The sequence below is a fragment of the Leptonotus elevatus genome, chromosome 9, assembly GCF_054856555.1.
Source record: "Leptonotus elevatus isolate MCC_2025b chromosome 9, RoL_Lele_1.0, whole genome shotgun sequence".
NCBI classification, from domain to species: domain Eukaryota; kingdom Metazoa; phylum Chordata; class Actinopteri; order Syngnathiformes; family Syngnathidae; genus Leptonotus; species Leptonotus elevatus.
Genome location: NC_141247.1, coordinates 15,369,810 through 15,390,926, shown reverse-complemented (window position 1 = coordinate 15,390,926; position 21,117 = coordinate 15,369,810). Strand labels below are relative to the sequence as shown.

At 41.8% G+C, this 21,117-nt stretch overlaps 3 protein-coding genes across 6 annotated transcripts in view; 1 reads left to right on the top strand and 2 right to left on the bottom strand.

Moving 5' to 3' along the window:
* Nucleotides 1-9,037, bottom strand: part of LOC147168526 (bifunctional heparan sulfate N-deacetylase/N-sulfotransferase 1-like) — a 46,050-nt gene extending 37,013 nt beyond the window's left edge. The window contains exon 1 of one of the 2 annotated variants that reach the window (XM_086085021.1): nucleotides 8,859-9,037. The gene's annotated coding sequence lies outside the window, so the exon portion shown is untranslated. Of the gene's footprint in view, nucleotides 1-8,451; nucleotides 8,587-8,858 lie in introns of those variants that run through there. The other variant, XM_086085022.1, reaches the window with a different exon arrangement.
* A 2,757-nt stretch (nucleotides 9,038-11,794) lies between these two features.
* Nucleotides 11,795-15,617, top strand: rbm22 (RNA binding motif protein 22). The gene is made up of 11 exons (XM_086084161.1): nucleotides 11,795-11,889; nucleotides 12,606-12,659; nucleotides 12,740-12,769; nucleotides 12,877-13,009; nucleotides 13,091-13,191; nucleotides 13,417-13,589; nucleotides 13,754-13,954; nucleotides 14,040-14,204; nucleotides 14,287-14,369; nucleotides 14,476-14,604; nucleotides 15,153-15,617. Exons 1-11 carry the CDS (start codon nucleotides 11,836-11,838, stop codon nucleotides 15,305-15,307), a joined length of 1,278 nt encoding a protein of 425 aa, XP_085940287.1. The 5' UTR covers nucleotides 11,795-11,835; the 3' UTR covers nucleotides 15,308-15,617.
* The window catches only part of LOC147168522 (myozenin-2), a 36,523-nt gene continuing 30,926 nt past the window's right edge, over nucleotides 15,521-21,117 (bottom strand). The window contains exons 7-9 of one of the 3 annotated variants that reach the window (XM_086084163.1): nucleotides 19,924-20,077; nucleotides 18,045-18,219; nucleotides 15,521-16,346 (exon numbers count right to left, since the gene is read on the bottom strand). In XM_086084163.1, coding sequence (XP_085940289.1) covers nucleotides 16,163-16,346; nucleotides 18,045-18,219; nucleotides 19,924-20,077 — 513 coding nt within the window. In that variant the 3' untranslated portion in view covers nucleotides 15,521-16,162. The remainder of the gene's footprint in view (nucleotides 16,347-18,044; nucleotides 18,220-19,923; nucleotides 20,078-21,117) is intronic. The other 2 variants (XM_086084162.1, XM_086084164.1) reach the window with 2 other exon arrangements.

Sequence of the window (21,117 nt, the reverse complement as noted above, 5' to 3'; positions counted from 1 at the left end):
AATTAATGATTCACTAGACCCAAACTAATAAACTAGGTCAGCACACATGGCACAAAGTGCAGAGAGAGACCTGCTAGTTAGGACATGTCGCAGTCCATGCAGGGTGGGTGGGGGGGGGGGGGACAAAAAGGGAGGGAAAATAAAGAGATTTGAGGGGAAAATAAAATCTGACATCCTGGGAAAAGAGACAATGCATAGGAAATGGACTTTTTTTTCCACCAGCTCTCGTTGCCACTGTTCCCCTTCGCTCCCTCTGCCATTGCTACAACATCCAAAGGGAGCGAACAAGGGAGACCGATTTTAATTTGCTACACCGTCTCTTGCCGTCGCCCGTTGTGCCTCGGGGTAAAAGAAATGGATTCGGAAATTTTTAAAAGTATGTGAGGAATAAAGAAAATAAAAAAAAAATCGGGGCACTGCCGAGAAGGCATCGGAGACAACTGCACAGAGGGTAGTGAAGAGAAATGAGAACAGCTTATACTGTAAAAGGAAAGACAAGAAGCTGTGAGTTTGTTATGTGGCCTGGATATTAGGTGTATGCTTATGATAAACCTGCTCTCAGGCTGGGCCATCTGGAGCGGCCACAGGGGTTACTGAAACACTACATCAGAATGGAGAAGGCAGCCGCCATTGATGGTACGCCGTCAAAACATTGAATCGACTGAGGAGCCCATTACCTCAACCTGCTTCCCTCCCAAAGGAGGCAGGTATGGGGTTGTGGCGGCACCCGGCGACTTTTCTCCAAGGAATACCTTTGGGCTGTTGTTCAACAAAGGCGAGCTCTGCTGAGTGACATCACCAGGGAGACGGGCCGCGTGTGGGAAGAAAGTGGGAGATAGGGCGTGGAGGAGGATGGAGCCTGGAAAGACAGTGGACTATGTGGGAGTCACATTACCGCCCTGCGGCTCTTCTATACCTGTCACATGAATCGCTTTGAGGACTCGACGGTGAAGCCGCAGTCTTGACAACTTCAAACACCTGCTTTGCTGGGCCAGATGTAACGAACTGGTGGATAATGGAATATATGAAAGGAGGAGGGATCTAAGAAGCAGTAGGATTTGCTTATTGTATAACCAACATTTTGCTGTCAGGCGTGTTGAATTTCATTACCAATTCTGACCAGATCCAAATCCACTCCCCGCTCAGTTGAGGACAAAGAGCGAGGCTGGACTACCCTAGGGCAGTGGAGCCCATGAGCGTGGGTCGAGTTGCCGCAACAGAAAACAAACAAGACCTCTGGCCAGCAGGCATATACAGCACGGCCCAGACACCTGTGTCCCATTCACTAAACATATCCGGCCACTTAAACACTTAACAGCGGGGGCTGGATTGTGGTTTGTGTTTTGGGGCTTGTGCAGGCCACTAAGTTGGGTTGCACCGGTTTTGCTCCTTTTCTCGAAAATATCCTAAGCCCCTTTGTCAGATTGTAGTGCTTTCAGCTCTAGCGCATCCCACTGAGTGCAACCAGCCGTAGCCCTCACACAAACGACCGTGCTCAAAGATCCTGAACAGAATTGGCAAAACAAAACTCAGTCATTTGCAAGCTCTAGTCGCCCTCCAGTCTGGGTGCCACAGTGATGTCTGTACCGAGCCTCTGGGTTGCCAACACCTGTCCTGTCCAGAGGGACAAACAGACACGTACACAAACATCACTCATAAAGGAAGAGAGACGGCAGGCTGGGCAGACAGGGCAGCGCCTCGGATCAGTGAAGGGTACACTTTCAGCAGCCAGTAGCTAAATCTCCGACTGGCACCAATGCAAATGTTTCCACCTCAGCGACTCAAAATGGGGAAGAGGTATGCCATTAACTGTGGTCAGGTTGTTATTAAAGCCTATGAAGTGACCTGGAAATGACCCACACACTATAGTTTCCATTGTGAAATATAACCAAGCAGTACAGATCAATTCAGCTGTTCACAGAACGGTCTGGAAAATCAGACTGGACACAATAGCTGTGCAGGCTTCGAAAATAGTCCGGCGTGACAGTTTATTCCAACAAAGAGAAACAAAACATTGGTTAAAAAATAATAATTAAAATAAATGTGTGTGGGAGGGGGCATCAATCATCTTTTTTGTTGTTATACAAGTCCTTTACAAGAAGTATGCAATAGGGATAGACTATTTATCGATGCCGATATTTGGCATTTTGACAAATATCAGCCTTTTTATGAATCTGAAGGCCGATAAAGCTGGTATTTCACCGAGTGGTGAATGCTTACAAACATAGAGAATTTGGGGTTTTCAACAGGATTTGTAAGATGTTCACAGACAGATTTCGAACATATTCAGACAAATTTTCCCTGTCAGCAAAGATCTTTTGAAACCTTTTGCAAACCCTGACGAAAACGGCAAATTAGCTAAACTTGCATGCATTTGTTGCCCAGTGAGAAACAGCGAACTTTCCATTTAGTAATTTATTTAAATTTCCACCTAATAAAAATGATGCTGAAACTGGGAACTCGCTACACCTTATTTAAAAAAAAAAATTGTTGAAATTATAGAAAACTTTATTTACAGTAAAAACAAACTTTAGGGAACTATTTACTTGCTTAGACGACCCTGGAAGCTTCCTGTGTTTTTTTTTTAATATATTTTGATGCTAATATTTTCTCTTCTACTGCAAATTAATATATGTTTGAAATAGTCTCCTTGACTTGACCTTGATGAGTATTGGTCTTGTAAAAAAACATAATCGGTCTATCACTAGTATGCAACCTTTCCTTTCCTACCCAGTCCGTTAGACTCACAGAAGTGACGATATACATGTAAGTTAAGTAAAACAACTGATGCTATATATGGTGTCAAAAGTTCTTGAATTGGTGTTACTAAAGATGCCTTTAGAATCCAAATTACAAAATGTTTCCATCGAAATAATAAGTCTTTGTAGTGGGTCATTTTGCCCTTTGGAGGAAGAACTTGCACCACTCGCCCTGCTCATTGCTTGACAACATGATACAGAAGATGTGCATTTGTACGAGTATTTAAATAAATATATATATTCAATCAGGTGATTTTAGCCACAAACACAAAACTCAAAGATTCCGCTCCAATACCTAGATGTGGTCAAGACCACTCGCATGCGGCAGTGCTTTTGTTTTTGTTGCATTGCAGCCAAATTCATTCACAGATGGGAGCCAACTAGACACCAGACGACTTGTTGTGGTGTGGCAGCGGGGTCCGCTTTGGGGCTAAGAGACAGTAAAGCGAGGGCACTGGGCACCAGAAGCCCCCTGTTTACCCTGTCCTGGTGGGATGCCATGACGGCGTGACCTGGTCTGCTTTGAAGAATGGGGGACTGTACCAGACACAGCGAGATTTTATGCTGCACGGATGTTAGGGCAGTGTATTATCTCAGAATAATGAGGTACAACTGGAACCCCTGAGAGACCTTGTCTAAGTGTTCGCTCTTCGTTTTCTTCAGTGTCACACGCCCATCACGACAGCGCTGTAAACACACACACACCGCTACTTGATATACAGCAAACGTGGTCTTTCTGTGACAACAGGTCACATCTTGGATCCTGTTTCGAGAGGAAAACAGATACGGAGTTTGGGGTAATGATACAATCTTGAGTGTAAATAATGAAATGGCTATAGTTACAAAGACAATTGTTAAGTAGCCATCAGACTACTGTTGAATCGAGCATACGTGTTGAAATACATGTATTGACATTTTATGGCTTGCTCCCGGGCTCTACCGACAGTTAGAAAATGTGATTTATTTTTAAACCACAGTAGGGAGAAGCTAAAGATGCCAAGCATTATTACTGACGACATGAGGTGAGAGGATATGTGTGGTCTCAGCCAGGCCCACTGGACAACTGGATAAACATGCAGCCACCCCCCAACCCTAACTCATGTCCACCTGTCTGCCCCCGTGAGCACCAACCACCCGCCCCAAATCTGAAATGGGCAAACTGCGCGCAAAGACAACCTTGTATCGCTTCAAGAGTTTTACTATAAATCATATTCAAAATATATGTTTCAAACGGCAAAATGTACATGCACACAAACAAAGCTAACCTAGAGAGTCTGTTGAATAGCTAAATGGAGATTGGGGTGGGGTGGGGGGTAGGGGGGGGCAATCTAATCATACCTGATGACTGATAGCACTTATGATGAGTACAGGGTTAGAATATCCTAGAGTGAAGTGGAGCATTCTTATTACTGCCGGTCTCCATCTCAGAAAATGAGTTCATTACCGGGACACAGCTCGCCAAGAGAGTGAACATGCTGCACCTCAAGAGTCCGTCCGAATAGCTGAGATGGAGTCCATTAATACCTGACCACTTGTTTTTGACAACTAAATAAAACAGCACTTCAAGGCAGCGGTGTGAATAGCTTTCAGGTTTTGCTGTGCGATGTGGACAAATTGACATTGCAACATAGTTAATTCTATTTCCTGATAAAGACATACTCCTGCATCCTGTCATGAAATGAATGGCAATTTTCTCTCATCTTTTCTTCCTTTATATTTATAAACATATGATCTCGAAAATAATCAAATGAATAAAAGATGAAAGGATAAATAAATGCTATTCAAAATATCTGGTAGTACAACTACCAATGACGCCAGTGTCCAAATTGATGGGGCCTTTGAATCCAGCCTTCAAATCTGACCTTCATTTCCATGGAGTCGGGCCCCGAGCGAAGGCTACGGTCGGAGCACACTTTTGTAGCCTGCATTGCTCCACTCTTCTTCTACGCCGACTCATTTGTGAACACCAAGAGCATGGCAAGCACGTTCGTTAAAGTCCCAAACCCACCCGACAGTTTCTGATGATTGATCGTTCACAAAGATTCATGAGTGAATGACAGACTCTGCATTTCCGTTTCCGGTGCCAGCGGACACGCGAGCTCAAATTAAGTGATGGCCTGTCCAAATTGCCCACAGTTTATGCGGTCCATGGAGGCGACATGAAGAGCCTTCCCACGGATTTGATGGGTTGGACGCAATACTCGCAATAAACAAGGGATTACTGTATATCATATTGTTATAATCGCACAGCTAAAGTAATTCAGGAGTTTAAAAAAAATTACTTTCCAAAGCTGATAAAATGAGCCTCAGTCAAAGATTGCTATGTTGATCAAATATAATCACGAGTGTTAGTCTAACAGGAGCGCGTCATACCACTGTCTAGTAGCCACAGGTCTAGAAAATACTTGTACTTTTTATATCTCTAGCAAGACTGAGTTTTATTGAGTATCATGATATAGAGCAGGCAGGGTTTACCAAACTTTGTTTTTTTTATTAGGGTGTAAATCATTAGGGGTAAAATACTGACGGCTATTTTTATTGATCAGCAAACAGACACTACAAATTATTTTCTCTTTTAATATATTTTGTGCTTATTATAGTAATTGCATGCTTGATATGATCTTCACCTATTTAGTTTATTTCAATGCCAATACATGACAACATTTTTGTTAGTTTGGGTCTAACGAACGCAGCAAATTTCTAATTCGGGTTCTGACTGAGCTTAAACAGGGGGAAAAAAAACTCTGGTCGAGTGTGTTACAAAAATGCCGAGCAAAGTACCAAAGAGTGACCAGGGGGACAAAGATACAACGTAAAAGGAGAGATATAACGTTTATTTTCACTAAATTCCCAAACTCCTCAGGCAACCACAAGTGATTGTTCCTCAACTATGGACTTAAGTCTTCTCCCAGAATTTACGCTCTAATCATGGGACATTGATGAAATACGACACCCTTGTCACAGTTGTCCATCTGACTGGATAGGGGAACCTCTGGAATGTATCAGATTCCCGCCTCGGGGGGTATGTACCTTGGAAACACGGCCCGAACTACAGCAGCTAGCCTCTCCCAAAGACTATCTTCTTCCCTTCTCATCGGTCAAAGCTTCTACTCAACAGAATTCCACCGAAGACCCCGACGCACGCTCATCTTTTGTGTGTCACAATGGAATATGTGAGGGTGGTTTCCTGTTTCAGCACTCTTTTCTGACTGGTTGCAGTGCTGACACATTTATGTCAAAGTGTAAAGGATAACCTCCAGAATTACTATCCAACTCTCACCGACTAAGCTCATGTTTTATAATAAAAAAATCCCTTTCCCCTTGCTTCAAAACACCCTATTTCAACGAGTTCTCGAGTCAAACAATGGTAAACCACTCAAACAGTTGCACTGCGCAACAATAGGTCCCGTAGTTGTAAGCATCTCTGACTTGCCAGCCTGTGTAATTCAGTCTTGGGAATTATGAGTGGAAAATCATTTCTCTAGGCCGGGATAGGCGGTCATGGCTAATCGTTCAGTAATCTGACCCGACTGCATACTGTAGCATTCAGCCGCATCGCTAGCCTGTCCAGCCACTCTCGCACATGTGCATACCCACACACTGCCTGCCAATAATCTGACGGAGGCTTGCACCATTCAAATGCCACTGTCCAGGTTTTCCAAAGGATTACAAATGGCAACAGATCATTTGCTAATACTTAGTTATGTTACGATGCTTGAAATGTACTTACACCAACATCAGTCGTGATAGCGTAGTCCCAGCCAAAAACAAAAACAAAACATTTATCATCCAACAACGGCCCAGCAGGGAGAATGACCTCCGTTACATATTACATGCCACTGCAGTGCAGTTTTTATCCATCCAAAAGCTTCATTGTGTGTCAATCTCCTATTTGGGGTCAATTTCCCCTGGAAAATACTGTAAAGCTATAACAACATGAATGAGTACTACAGAGAGAAGCCCTCTTACATGGCCTGCATTTCTCATTTTTTTTTTCATATTCTGTTTAAACAGCACAAGGAGCACAAAATTGAACGACCAAATTTCCGCCATCTGAGCTATAATAAAGGTGTGACGACATGCATGTCAGGATATTTTGCAATATAGTAATTCTGAATTGTTGCTGTTTGAAAGTGCACACAATAGCGTTAATCTCCAGGTTCACGCTGGGTTATGTGTTAAAAATAAATAAATAAATAAATCACGTGTGGGGGAAAATGCAAGAACTTTCATTATGGTCAGTTATGCAGGATCTCAACTTAAGGTTATAGTGAGGTACAAAGCAGTGTTTATACCCACTGGCAAGACTTGAGGGGTATTCCAATATGAGTATTGGAAAAATGCCCTACTCCCCCCCACCCCACCTTTTTTTTTAACGAGGTCTACCCTAAACACACACAGCGCGGCAACAAGGAACGATGACATGGAAAAATACAGAGGATGTTTTAGGCACTGCGGCTTACTTAATATATGAGATGGGACAGTGACTGCAGAGCCATTTAATTCATTCTCTATTCCAGAAAAATTGCAATCACAACACACCAATCAAAGATACGGTTGACAAGAAGCAACATTTTCTTTACCGCTTCCACTCGAGCACAAAGCCGTAATCACACATCTGATTCTGATGCTCACCCAAACATTGTTTGACTGTCACCATTTGATCAGACATACGGTCATGCTTTGTTGGGCTTTACAAGTCGTAGGCATTGTGACAAAGAAGCCGCAGCTTTTTACAGGCATATATCTAAGTAAGAGCTGCTGATAAACACAATCAAATGACTGTGGCAGCCTTCATGAAGCTGACGTGCTCGATCACAGCAAGTTTGGCAGCCCAGCGGGAGCAGTCCGATGGAACGTTAGAACAACCACACAAATATTTGGCAAAGATAAACAGAATGCAGCGGAAAGATTCAGCCACTATAATTTTGACAAATAAATGACAGCCTTTGTTAAAAAATCCATATTGCAAATGAAATGATCTGAGATAAGTACAAAACATTTCTAGGACAGAACGCAGGGAAAGTCCAGAGGACTTTTGCAAACAGATCCAGAGTGAGTCATTGCTCCTTCAAAAACCTACTCCTATAGGTGCACACATGCACACCCAGGGGGCAAAAGATTTTAGGCAGATCTGGGCTGCCTCTTTTTACCTCGTGTAAAGTAATGTTTATAAAACTTGATTATAAGTAGCTCTTCTATTGGAGTGGAAGGCGTGTGCTCTAACCTCACACCATTGCGCACAACAAAGCAGACTGATACTGTTTAGACAATCGGGAAAAACACACACAATGATGGGGCATTACACAACCCTCACCTAGCCACATCTTAAGAATTTAATATGCCTGTGTGCAATTTCAACCGCTAACCCAACGATTGTGCTATGCAACTGTGCAGCAGTTCCTAATTTTACAAAAGGCTACGAGACAATTCCTACAGGTACCTCCATAATATTCTGATGCATCAGCTCTGTCAACTGAGCTATTAATGAACCATCGCTGTCGTTTTGGAAAATGAAATAAAAACAGCCGTTACATTCCCGTGTTTATCCACCTTTGACAGAGAGCCGTGTCGACCTTTATAATATCATTTGCACACAAACTGGTTTGGCCTTTTAAATCATTGATAGCAAAACACACATTACACGATGACATTTGTAGGTCAATCGCGACCCCTGATTAAGCTAACTTACCGCAATGGTCTCGCGGCCGTGTAGTAAAAACCGCAGCAGAAGCTGCAAAGTTAGAAAAATAAGTTATCGTCTGAGGCGGCTCCATTGCGGAATAAACGAGGACTAAATCCCGCTATGCAACCATAGCGCATAGCGGCTCTAATCCGAGCCCAAACTTCGACAATATGGCTAGCCCCCTCCCGCTACAGCCGCCAAATGGAGTCGCATCAAGCGGCGAAGGGAGCCGCTCGCCCACCGGTGCTTGCCGTTTTCCAGCCCGGGGAGCTTGGAGAGGCCGAAGGCTGGCCTCGTTCTCCGCCTGCGCCAGCAGCACACTGCTAGCCTAGCTTAGGAAGGCGAGCGAGCGGCGGGGCGGCAAACATGTGCGAAAACACCGCTACGAAGCGACCAGGTGTCGATGGACTCACCTGATTTGGAGCTGCATCAACCCAAAACAGTTGGTCGTTTTGTGGAATGGCCGCAGAATTTAGGCGAACTGGGCGCGTGTCGTCTCGGCTCGCCGCGGTGATGTGGAAGCGGCGGAGAGGCTGGGAGAAGTCGGGAAATCTGAGAATGCCCCCTCTCTTTCTGCAGCTCTGTGCACCCGCAGTGCTCCATAACTGTCTATAGGGGGCACTGCTGTGGAACACTTCTCTCCCCAACCCACCCCCCAGTTGCACACATGCCTGCTGCCCAAGTCATATTCCTGACGGGGCTTAAATGAATCAGTGCACTTCACTTCGGTCATGAGATTATAATGGCCGTGATGAACTGTGTTTGAGTGCGTGTATATCTATCTCCGCTACACGGGAATAAGCATGCAGTATTACTGGGATTAGCCTATTTTATGATCGTTTTTAAATGCTGTCTTTTAGGAACATGATAAGATTACTCATTCACTCGTTACATTGAGGTATTAAACTTAAGAAACTTCAAGAAAGTGTGTATTTTGACTTTTCTATCCACTTTATCTATCTATCTATCTATCTATCTATCTATCTATCTATCTATCTATCTATCTATCTATCTATCTATCTATCTATCTATCTATCTATCCATCCATCCATCCATCCATCCATCCATCCATCCATCCATCCATCCATCCATCCATCCATCCATCTATCTATCTATCTATCTATCTATCTATCTATCTATCTATCTATCTATCTATCTATCTATCCATCCATCCATTTATCTATCTATCTATCTATCTATCTATCTATCTATCTATCTATCTATCTATCTATCTATTTATCCAACCAGACTACACAGTTCTAATTGGTGGTTGCAATATTCTGGTTTTAGCCAGGCTACATCAGACGACAATATTTTAAGTAGTACCTTGTGAGGTTAATTTCTCTAGTTGTAGTACATACAAATGAGAAAATATATTATGGTGCTGATTATGACTACTATCATGCATGAATTTCCAATTACCACTGTAATTGGAAACTAAATGTGAGCATGCTGGACACAAGTAGAAATTTCTTGGCAATCACATAGTTATTCTTCTTGGAGCAGCTGTGAAGTTGTTCACCTTGGTGTCCTCTGACCTTGTGACTCATGAGGTGGTAGTGATTCTGATTAGGGAGTGGCTAAATCCTAAACAAAGCCGTCCTTCAAAACAGCTTTGGTTGTCTCATCCACATCACATGACAGAGAAGACAGGGTCACACGAATCATTAAAACCAAGTGGCCAATGCACCATAATGTTTTAGAGCTACTCTAAACAAATCCTTGCCGCACAGTCCACTGAAAGAGAAACAGGAAGGGGCAGAGATACTTTTGTCCGTTTGTAATGGAAATGCAATTAAGGCAGAGAATGGCCTGTAAACAAAGCTGAATATTCTTAATGATGTCCTGAACTTCGAGACAGACACACAAAGAAAGAGCTCCACCGTCTAATCCTCATCCTTTTGACTCCACAACCTCATCCTGAATTTAACTAAACATGAGGGGCTTATTGCCAATCCGATATGGCAAACATCCTGTGCCCCACTAATTGGAGTTTCACACCCAAAGACACCCTGACTTGAAGTGAACAGGTGGGTAGCTAAACTGTAAGCAGACAAAGGAATTGACTTGCTATTTTCCTATTCAAAAGCTCGTTCTCTTACCCCCTTTCCTATACACAATTTCAACATTTTACAACATATTTGGGCTTCACTAGTCTCAACTGCAGCCTTGCTAACTGGAATTTGCATGTTCACCCCATGCTGCATAGGTTTTCTCTGGTAATTGTGGCTTAACACCCACATACCAAAGTCATGCACGTCAAAAGTGGTGAAGGTGCTAAAGGTGTAAAGTGAGTGTGAATGATTGTTTATCTATATGTGATTGTCCTCTGATCTACTCTCCATCTTAACCTAACAAGCAAAGGCAGACGTCCCCACAGAGCCTGGGCTCTGTTTGAGTTTTTTCTTGCCTCCGTCATCAAGTGTTTACTCATGTGATTCAGTCCATTTTCTTATACACATTTATGTAATGTATGAGAAGTGTGGTTCTTTCATGCTTAATGTGTAAAGTGCATTGATAACTTGTGTTGTGAATGGATGCCATATATGTTGTTTACTATAGTATAATTGTTATTTGCAGAGGTGGAAAAAAATACATCCTGTTCCTAACTAGAAGTGCAGACACAATGTAGAAAAAAAGACTGATAAAAGTACAGTGTAGTAAAAAAAGGAAAGAAAAGTACTATCTTTTCTTATGTACAATGTACAAATCTACTTATGTACAAAAGTAAAAGTACTATTGATTGTATACCATGCCTGTTTTTACAGTAGTAAATGTAAAATAAATAAATAAATACATAAATAAATGTCTCAGCATACAAAATGTTTTCCCTCTTTCATGACTATATTTTTATTTTATTTTTGTACTGAGAAGAAGGGGGAAAAATACTGAAATCACTACCAAAACAACAGAGGCTATTCACATATTGTTGCTTATGTTATGAATTGACAAAAACAAAATGCTATACAAGCGAATGATAACTGACAGATATACATTAACTATTTGTGTGTGTGTTTTGTTTATAGTTTTGTTTTTTCAGATTACACAGTGAATTTTTGAAAGCTAACAGCTTTCAAATTTCAGGCTGCAAAGAGACACAACACATTCGCTACAAATTATTCATGGAGCCGACAACATCAAACAAGTCTCTTAATTATAAGGCTATGGATCGGGAATACCTTGCTTCTCTTAATATGTAGCCCCCTGGTACACGTTCCTCCACGTATTTTTATTAATTAATTAATTAATTAATTAAACCAATTTCCTGATGACCTTTCGTGTGCCGTCGTGGACTGTTCCACTTGAGGAGTGCTCTTAGAAAGGGCGACACCCTGCGGCGAACTGAGGCACTTTCACAGTGCACCGCGGTCTGACATCACACTTCGCAAAATGGCGACGTCCCTCGGCTCCAACACCTACAATAGACAGAACTGGGAAGACGCGGTACGTGTTATTACAATTATTTTATAAACAATAAACGCTGCTGTTGGACCATTTATTCCCGTTTACCTTTCTGGAATATCGTAACCTTAAAATATGCCCATTTTTACCACTAAAATGTTCGTTCTTTGCCCGGCTAGTTAGCATTAGCAAGCTAACTTGGGTTGTCGGCTAGTAACGTGGGTGCTCGCCTTATTTTTTCTCGTGAGCTTTTTTCTCACTGGCTCAAATTTCGAATCTAGCGAACGTCTTGATGAATTCGCAATCGCCCAATCTTTGGCAAAGTGGTGAAAAAGTCCTAAACAATCTTTAGATCGTTTGGATGCGACGATGACTAAACGGAGCCTAGCGTTAGCAGTCTAGCGTTGCAAATTTGACAGTAAATGGAGTTTTAACAGGGTTGTTCTAGCCTTTGCTTAACTGGATTCACACAGCTGGCGAAAGTATTAAATATTAACCAACGTTAAAGTGCATGCACTTTTGTTAAAACAACTATTGATTCAACTTATATACTCGAGCAATCATGTACATGTAAGAAGGAAAATTTTCCATTTCGGTAAGGTGAAAAGTACCGTTATTAATTTACAGATATAGGGAGTGAAAGCAAACAGTTGTCAGACAAATAAATATTGCAGTACAGTTGCCTGAAAATCGACTTAATTTTTGGTACTATATTACTGACTAAACCTATCCTGTACTAAATCACGCTTCTTTTACAGGATTTCCCAATTCTCTGTCAGACATGTTTAGGAGAAAACCCTTACATTCGAATGGTGAGTGATCATTTACTGTATGTATCATCTCAATCTGTTCTTGTAGCATGCACCACTTCACCTTTTTTTCCCTCCACCAGACCAAAGAGAAATATGGAAAAGAATGCAAGGTATGCCTATATATACACTCTAAAGCAGGCCAGGGGCCAACGCAATTTGAAGTTTGAACATGTAATACTATCTTCACTTTTTTAACGGTTGTATGTTTTGCCACCAGATCTGTGCTCGACCCTTTACCGTGTTCCGCTGGTGTCCAGGAACACGTATGCGTTTCAAGAAGACTGAAGTCTGTCAGACTTGCAGTAAAATGAAAAATGTTTGCCAGACATGTCTGCTGGATCTGGAGTATGGTGAGTGTTTGGTTTATGTTAAATGTTTGTCGCATTTGACTTGTGAGTTACACCTCTCGTTGTGTTTTGTCTTTTTCTCAGGTTTACCCATCCAGGTTCGAGACACTGGCCTCGCCATTAAAGATGACATTCCTCGCTCGGATGTCAACAAAGAATTTTTTACACAGAACATGGAGAGAGAGGTATTTGATTTATTATGTTTGCGCCTAGTGTTACTTCATTATGAAAAGTACAACACTATTTCTTGCTGTATGGTGTTTCATTTTAAATTCCACGTTTTCTTGCATCTCTAAACCACTTTCTTGAAACACTGTGTATCTTTTGTTTTCCTAATTTGTACTTAAACGGCCGACCCAGCCAATTGAGTTGAGCCCTCATATGTTGCCTTTGTTCATCTTTGTTCCCAGTTTGCCAATTCGGATGGCACACGGCCAGGCGGTCAGGTCGGCAAGGTGACCAGCTCTAGTGACATGTTGCTGAAGCTGGCCCGCACAACACCGTACTACAAGAGGAACCGTCCTCACATCTGCTCATTCTGGGTTAAGGGAGAGTGTAGGAGAGGGGAAGAGTGTCCGTACAGGTGAGTAGCACCACTTCCCCCCCAAGAGCAATACCAGTTGCGTCGCAAGTACAGATACCTTGAAATAAGGCTGGGTATCGAACCGAAACCTCGCCCATCTCAGTCTAAGCAATTATTGCTCGGCAATGTGTAATTTATGCCTGATGCCTTGTTGTTTCCCGCAGGCATGAGAAGCCCACTGATCCCGATGACCCGCTGGCTGACCAGAACATCAAGGATCGTTACTATGGCATCAATGATCCAGTTGCTGACAAGCTGCTGAAGCGGGCCTCGACCATGCCCAGGCTGGACCCCCCAGACGACAAGTCTATCACCACACTCTACATCGGGGGTCTTGGGGAATCAGTCACAGATGGAGATCTCAAGTGAGCGATTGTTTTTGTTTTTCGACATTGAAATCTGTAAGTGTGCTGGGCGTTGACCTGCTTTCTTTGGTCTTTTTTTTTAAAGGGGCTACTTCTACCAGTTTGGTGAGATTCGTACCATCACTATAGTACAAAGGCAGCAGTGCGCCTTCATCCAGTTTGCTACCCGGCAAGCCGCTGAAATGGCTGCGGAAAAGTCCTTCAACAAGCTTATCGTCAATGGTCAGAGGCTCACGGTCAAGTGGGGAAGGTGAGACATCATCATGGCTGCGGATGTTGCGGGAAACTGCTCACAATGACTCCTAAAAATGTGCATTCAATTTTTTTTTCAGGTCTCAGGCAGCAAGAGGAAAGGAGGGCGAAGGAGTGTCCGAGATGGGTACCAGACTTGATCCTGTGCCTGGACTACCTGGAGGTTAGGGCACCCCCCCCCATTTCCCCCCACACTTAAATTTAATGTTGCCACAACTGAGATGTAAACACAGAATTATTGGTAATGTTGTTTTCTGACAACTTTGCAGCATTACCTCCGCCACCACCCCTTGATGAAGAAGCTCCAGCAAATTATTTCAATCTGGATCCGAGCACCGCTCCAGCTGTCATGAACCTGACTTTGCCGCCACCCCCAGGCCTCAACCCCCCTCCACCAGGTAAAATGGCAACCCATCTACTCAAACTTCTGTATATGAAAAGTTAAAGGGGAAGTCGACCCAAACTTTTTTGGGGACAATATGTTCTATGCAGCCCCACTGGTCTAAATATGGTATTCTGGTTAATATTGCGTTAATCAGCAAAATCCAGTCATTTTTATATATCTCATTGGGCGGCCATTTTACCATTTGCTATAGACTGAAGACGATGTCAATGTTGCTCGGGTCTCAGGTAACAACCAATCACAGCTCAGCTTCAGAAAACAGGTGAACTATAATTGGTCGTTGCCTGAGCACTGAGCAACATTGATGTCATCTTCAGTCGACAGCAAGTGGCAAAATGGCCGCTCCCTGAGATGGATAAAAATGGCTGGATTTTGCTTCATAACTCTTATTCCACAAATGTAATATTAATCAGAATGTCATGTTTAGACTAGTAAAGTCACATATATTATTGTCAAGACATTTTTAAGTTTGACTTCCCCTTTAATGGTTCATTATGTTCAGGTAGATTTGACATCTAAATATATATACCGTTTCCTTCAAAGGTTTTGGCCCCCCAATGTTTCACCCCATGGGTCCCATGGGTCCACCAATGCCACCGCCCATGAGCATGAGACCTCCAGGTCAAATCCACTACCCCTCCCAGGATCCCCAGCGGATGGGTGCCCACGCTGCACACGGCGCACGTCACGGCGATTAGCGGCTAGGCTCAAGCTTTACTGTGATTGGTTGTTTCCCCCCCTTTTGTCACACCCGGCGCCACGCTGCCTGTGGGCCAGGAACCTGCTGTTAGACTGGATGAAATTACAAAATCCAACAAGCAGTGTATGATTATGTTTGTTTCATGCCATCCGCAGAACACAAACTGAATCCGTGCAGTCTGTCAAGATTTGTCATTATGTTTATTTTTTTTTAAAACCATGTTAATATTCCATTGCATAATGACTTAGTTTGATAGGCTTTCTTTGAATATTTCTTTCACCTATTAAAAAGATTCATTACAGTCTTAACAGTCTCTGTGCATATTGATAATCAAACTCAACATGACAGAAAGGTTGAAAAACTAAAAATAGGCTTGTTGAAACAGAGATAGGATTAAAAAGGGGTGGTATATTTCTGGTAAATGTGTTAAGTTTTCCATGAAAAGTTCACAAGAGTAAATTTCCTCCAAAATTCTCTTAAATTTCTCATAATTTTATTACTTTGCATCTTTGGGGTTTTGATGTGTGTTAAGTTTTCCATGAAAAGTTCACAAGAGTAAATTTCCTCCAAAATTCTCTTAAATTTCTCATAATTTTATTACTTTGCATCTTTGGGGTTTTGATAGCCTAGATTCTGTCGAGCTTTACAAAAGACTGTTGGCTGCAACTAATCAGTTTTATGCATCCTGCTAATCCTGTGCTCGAGTGTGAAAATTACAATTTCAAAATCCTGACTTTGCTTCAGCTCCCACTCAGTGTAGCAGCTAACCACTTTATCTATTATGTGAGCTCCCCCCCCTGCTGATGCTGCTGACTAACAGAGAGATGACAGTCTTAAGCTAATTAGTCCTTTTTCATAGTTCATTAGATTCAGGGCACTGATGACCTCCCCACCCCCTGGGCGCTCTGTTGAAATTAGGCCGATGACACATGCGTTCCACAGCGGCGCCGGGCAGGTTTTGGGATTCTTGGGCCTCGAAGCTAAGAACGGGGATCACCCTCTTGTTGGACAGAGCACCTCCAAAAGGCATGGGAGACCTGCAAGTCAGAAGAAAAGCTTTAGTTTCATTTTAATGCAGTATAATGCGGTCAATATCTCCTCTAGGTATGTTTCTGATTGAACTGAAGGTCTGACAAGGGGCAGAGGACCACATGGGATTCGGGATGACTCAACCTGTTCATCACCAGCTGCTCTGTCCATTAGTTGAGCTCTGACTTGATGGAGGTTTCACAATTTCATCAAAATCTTGGGGGGTGTAAACAGATCCAGCCCGCTGGGGGCTCATTTTCAGAGCGGCTGGCAGAAAGAAGGTGACATCATTTGCATGCATCTCATTGGTGTAAATATGAGGGACGGGGTCAGGTCTGGCCTGCTGCTTCACTTTATGTGGCCCCCCCAAAAGCAAGTAAAGGGTTTGACAGTACTTCCTGTTTCTTGCTAAATGGTTTTGATCTTTTAATTGTGACAGAAAGTCTTACCACAGTTGAATTTTTTTTTTACTTTACAAGCATGATTTTTTAAAAATCAAATTCCTTCTCGACACACTGAACAAAACAAAAGTATTTTATTATAATTTTTTATTATTGCTCTGAACTGCATTACCTGCACTGCCCATTTAAAGTATAAGCGATTATATAATGATATGGTTTTGAAGGAAATCATAACTATTGTGTAATGTGCAAGAAGAATGAGTTATTTTATCTGAACAAGAGCAAACAAGGTCCAAACATTTGTCAGATGTGACACTGAGTAATAGTAGGTCTTAAAACAGGAATTCTGGAAGAATGCAATAAGAGCATTGATAACGCTTAAAAAAATGACCTCAACTGATTATTTAACATTTATGTACAAAGTTTGAGTCTTAAAAGGTTTACCAAAATGCTATTAAATCAAATGTGGATTTTCGACAAAACCTTCATGGAAGAAAATCCAAGTTGATACACAGAACCAGGACAGTCTGTAATCAAGAGTTTAAAGAGTTTCGTGGCGTGCCAAATTTGTATTCCTGCCTCATGGAGACCAGATGGCCAGTTCCATTAAGATTCTACACAGTGCACAATGAAATAGTGAAAATAAATTACTGTCACTGCACTTGTATTCAGACCTTTGTGGACTGGATTTCGGGGGGGGGGGGGGGGGGCATGTTTAGTGTAACTTGCGTTTTTTCTTTTTGATGTAAGCCTGCAAACTCTGTCATACTATTGTGATAAAATGACTGTTGTGAAAAAGGTTAAAACCTTGTAACATACTGTATATCAAATTAGGAAGTGACAAACAGATGGGTGAGCCTATGCTCAGGACAACATAACCTCTTAGGTCATAAAATCTGTTGTATCTTGTTCACCATCTGCCAAAAGGCAATATTTGTCTTTCCTCACAGTGCAGATGCATTTCACCCTGTTCCATGGTTTCAATTCTCCGCGTCTTGCTAGAGCTTTGAAAAATGAGCCCCAGTGGGCCGTCTCGAGTGTCGGGATTGAAAATAGCCACCGTGCAGCTACAGTCCAAGGAGGTGCACGTCAGAAGCTGTCTGAATATTTAAATTGCGGAAACATGGACGTGAGCCCAGATGATTGTGGCGGTTAGATCATCTTGATCTTGCATGACCTTTTTCCACCTCTAATAATTATAGTACTTCCAAATGAACGCAAACTATACAGACAATACTAGTGAGATACACTTCTTATTCAGTCCATTGTTAAATGACTAAAAATGAACTATTTCCTATCCTTTACCTGTTGAAGCACCTGTAGTGGGCAAGCTGATGTCTTTGTGGCAAAGGCAGCTGGACATTGAGAGCGTCCAGAAGCTCCTTGTCATGGCGCAAAGCTTCCCTCCATGGAGACCAGTAGGGAATCATTGTCGTGTTGAACTTCTCATGGGGAATCTCTTTCAGTGGGGCAGAGTATCCTGATAAAAAGAAATGCTGAATTAAAAATGGCACTGAACGAGAACTTGTAGTCATTTTGGCCATACCAATCTAATTATAAACCTTATTTGGAAATCTGGAGGATTCGATTCGCGACTTGATTCAAGTTCAACTCCAGTCGCCAATTTGAGCATTTGGGACTATAATTTACGAAAGATTCAACTTCTTTGACTTTTAGTATTCATAATACTGTACTTGACTGCCCATTCACATGATCCAAATCTGCATTTTCCAGATAGTGTGCCGTTTCTTTTTTTTTTTAAAGCAAAGTTATTTTTGTGGAGTGTGCTAGCTTAGCTAGCAACACACCAGTATGCTACGATACAGATGAGAGTAAGTATCATGGGTGGATAATGGAGCTCAGAAGATTATTAAATTTGGATTGAAGGGTTATATTTTTGATAGAATGGGGAAGAGAAAGGCAACTTGCAAGGTTTACAACTCAAAGAAAAGAGACAATAACTACGACAGGTTAAAAGACAGGTCAGCTACGGTACTTCACAGTTTAGCTAAGCTAAGCGCTAGCTTGTCAAACGTTAGGCTCTATGCCAGTTATGCATTTTGAGGAGACAATATCGTTTTTAGTTCAGTTTATATATTATTTCAAGAAGACACTGAATAACAAAACAAATGTGAGCAATCAAGCAGTGATTAAAAAAACTCATCACAGAAAATAGCCTAGCTGACAGAAGACAACAAAAACAATTTTTAAACAAAATGTTAATAGGTAAATGCACAGACTGGTTTTGAAAACAAACATAAAAAAACTTGGTCATTAATGTGTTTGTACAATACAGCTAACTAACGCAAGTAGGCCTACATACTTTTAGTGCTGTGACTAATGTGCGAATAAATTAAATACAGTATACATTTAATAAAAACATTTCTTGAGCTGAACTCAAAAGATCTAAGGCTTTCTATGTACACAAAAGGCATATTTTAACTGTCTAAATCTAATATAAATAAAGATGAATTTGACCAAAAATATTAATTTGTCTGAATCTGTGTAATATGTTGCACTGTATGAGTAAAATGGTGGTCATTTTAGGTACTGACCAGTTTCCTGAGTGACATTTCGGTGTTCCCTTTTATTGTGGGCAGCCTAAAACACTACTGTTCACTGCAAAAATGATAAGTACTCACAAACACAGGTTTAGAAAAAAATTGTGACAATATGTAATAGAAATTGTCTGTTTGGGTACACATCAAATGTTTTAGCTCCTTTTCCGATCAGCTCATGAAAAAAATGAGAGCAAAAATAACTGTTGTGTTTATATTTATGCTTAGTTGTGGTTTGACTAAGCAAGACTTATTTATGACAATGACATTGCTTAACCCAAGCAATGACTTTGCTTGTTTTGTTTGCACATCAATAACTTACTCACTTGAAACTTGAATGTTAAGACTTGTGAATTTGCACATATGTGACTTACTCCCACTTCCCCCCTCTTACTTCCAGCATCACTACAACACTTCTAATATATACTTCAATACAATTAATTGTCATGACTGGCAAACTCTTTGCGTGAATCACACAGCTACACTATTTATACCAAGCGGCAATCAAAACAATGCTCTCATTGTTTTGTGACTACGAAGCAGAAACTCTACAAGCTTTGGCTGAACGAGCCGTTACGCTCGTGTCACGCTGCGCCGTCCGTCGGGCACAGTGCAGCACCATTTACCTGGAGCGAGGACATCGGGACTGCCCTTCTTTGCTAGCGTCTTCTGAAGGTTCATGACCAGGCTATGCTTACCAGGGATAGAGAAAGCTTGGTTCTCTTTTCCTCCCTGAGGCCCTTGGATGATTTGCGGGGGAGGAACAGCCACCGGATGGACCTGAGCAAGGGAGAATTAGATTGGTTGCAGTCAAAGGGTTTTAGGAGTTGAGTTTAATCATGCCTCTGAGCGAAGGGGGACACAGTTCTGCAAAGTTTCCCAAAGTATGAAACGAGAGAGGTTATCCAAGCCTTCTTCTGAGACTCTTTATAGCAGAAGAGCCATGTGACAGACTAAAGTGAACAATCCAGCCAAACGTGAAATTGACCTAAGCTAGAAATTAAATGTATTCTTTAAAATGAACCGAATACACCTTTCGCAATGAGATCTGCACACACCAAAAAATCGGCCAAAGGGTTATTTGAGTCTTATGGACGCTATTCATTTAAATCTAATATAGTAGCCAAACTATTATCGAGTCATCCATTTTCTGTAGCGCTTATCCTCATCCTTATCCCAACTGACTTTGGCCTCTTGACTGGACGCCATATATAGAGATGAACAATCATTCCCACTCACGCTCACACAAATGGGCAATTTAGAGTCTTGAATTAAGCTAACATGCGCATTTTTGGAATACCCAGAGAAATATCCCACGCGCAAGGCAACTGTATTGCTGCCAAAATAGAAATAGTAGTAGTACAGTCCAGTAAAGTCGTCTTATGCCTTCCTTACTGTTCCACCTGCTTCGGCATCAGATGTTGTACAGTCCAGCCGTTTTAGCTAATCCACAGAAAACTAATGAGTAGTCTGTTAACATACTGTACAAATGGACAGATAGACCCACAACAATGGCGCGGTACATTTTTGTTGTTGTTGTTGTTGCTTTTTACTGTTTAAAGTCCCATAAGTGGAACGGTTCACCATTTAACATCATCCCGCTTGAACCAGGAAGTAGCCTGTTTACTAACAGAACTATGGACAAAATGGCTGCTCTGCATTTTTTCCCAGTTTTGTTAGCGAACCTAATCTTCTCTTTTTTTGCTGTGATTCAAGATGGCCACAGAACCAAAAATAGTACCCTACAACCAGGATGTAGATTGCTAACAAGTACCAGTTTGATCATGACTGGCAAAATATTTGTTTTTGGTCACTATGGA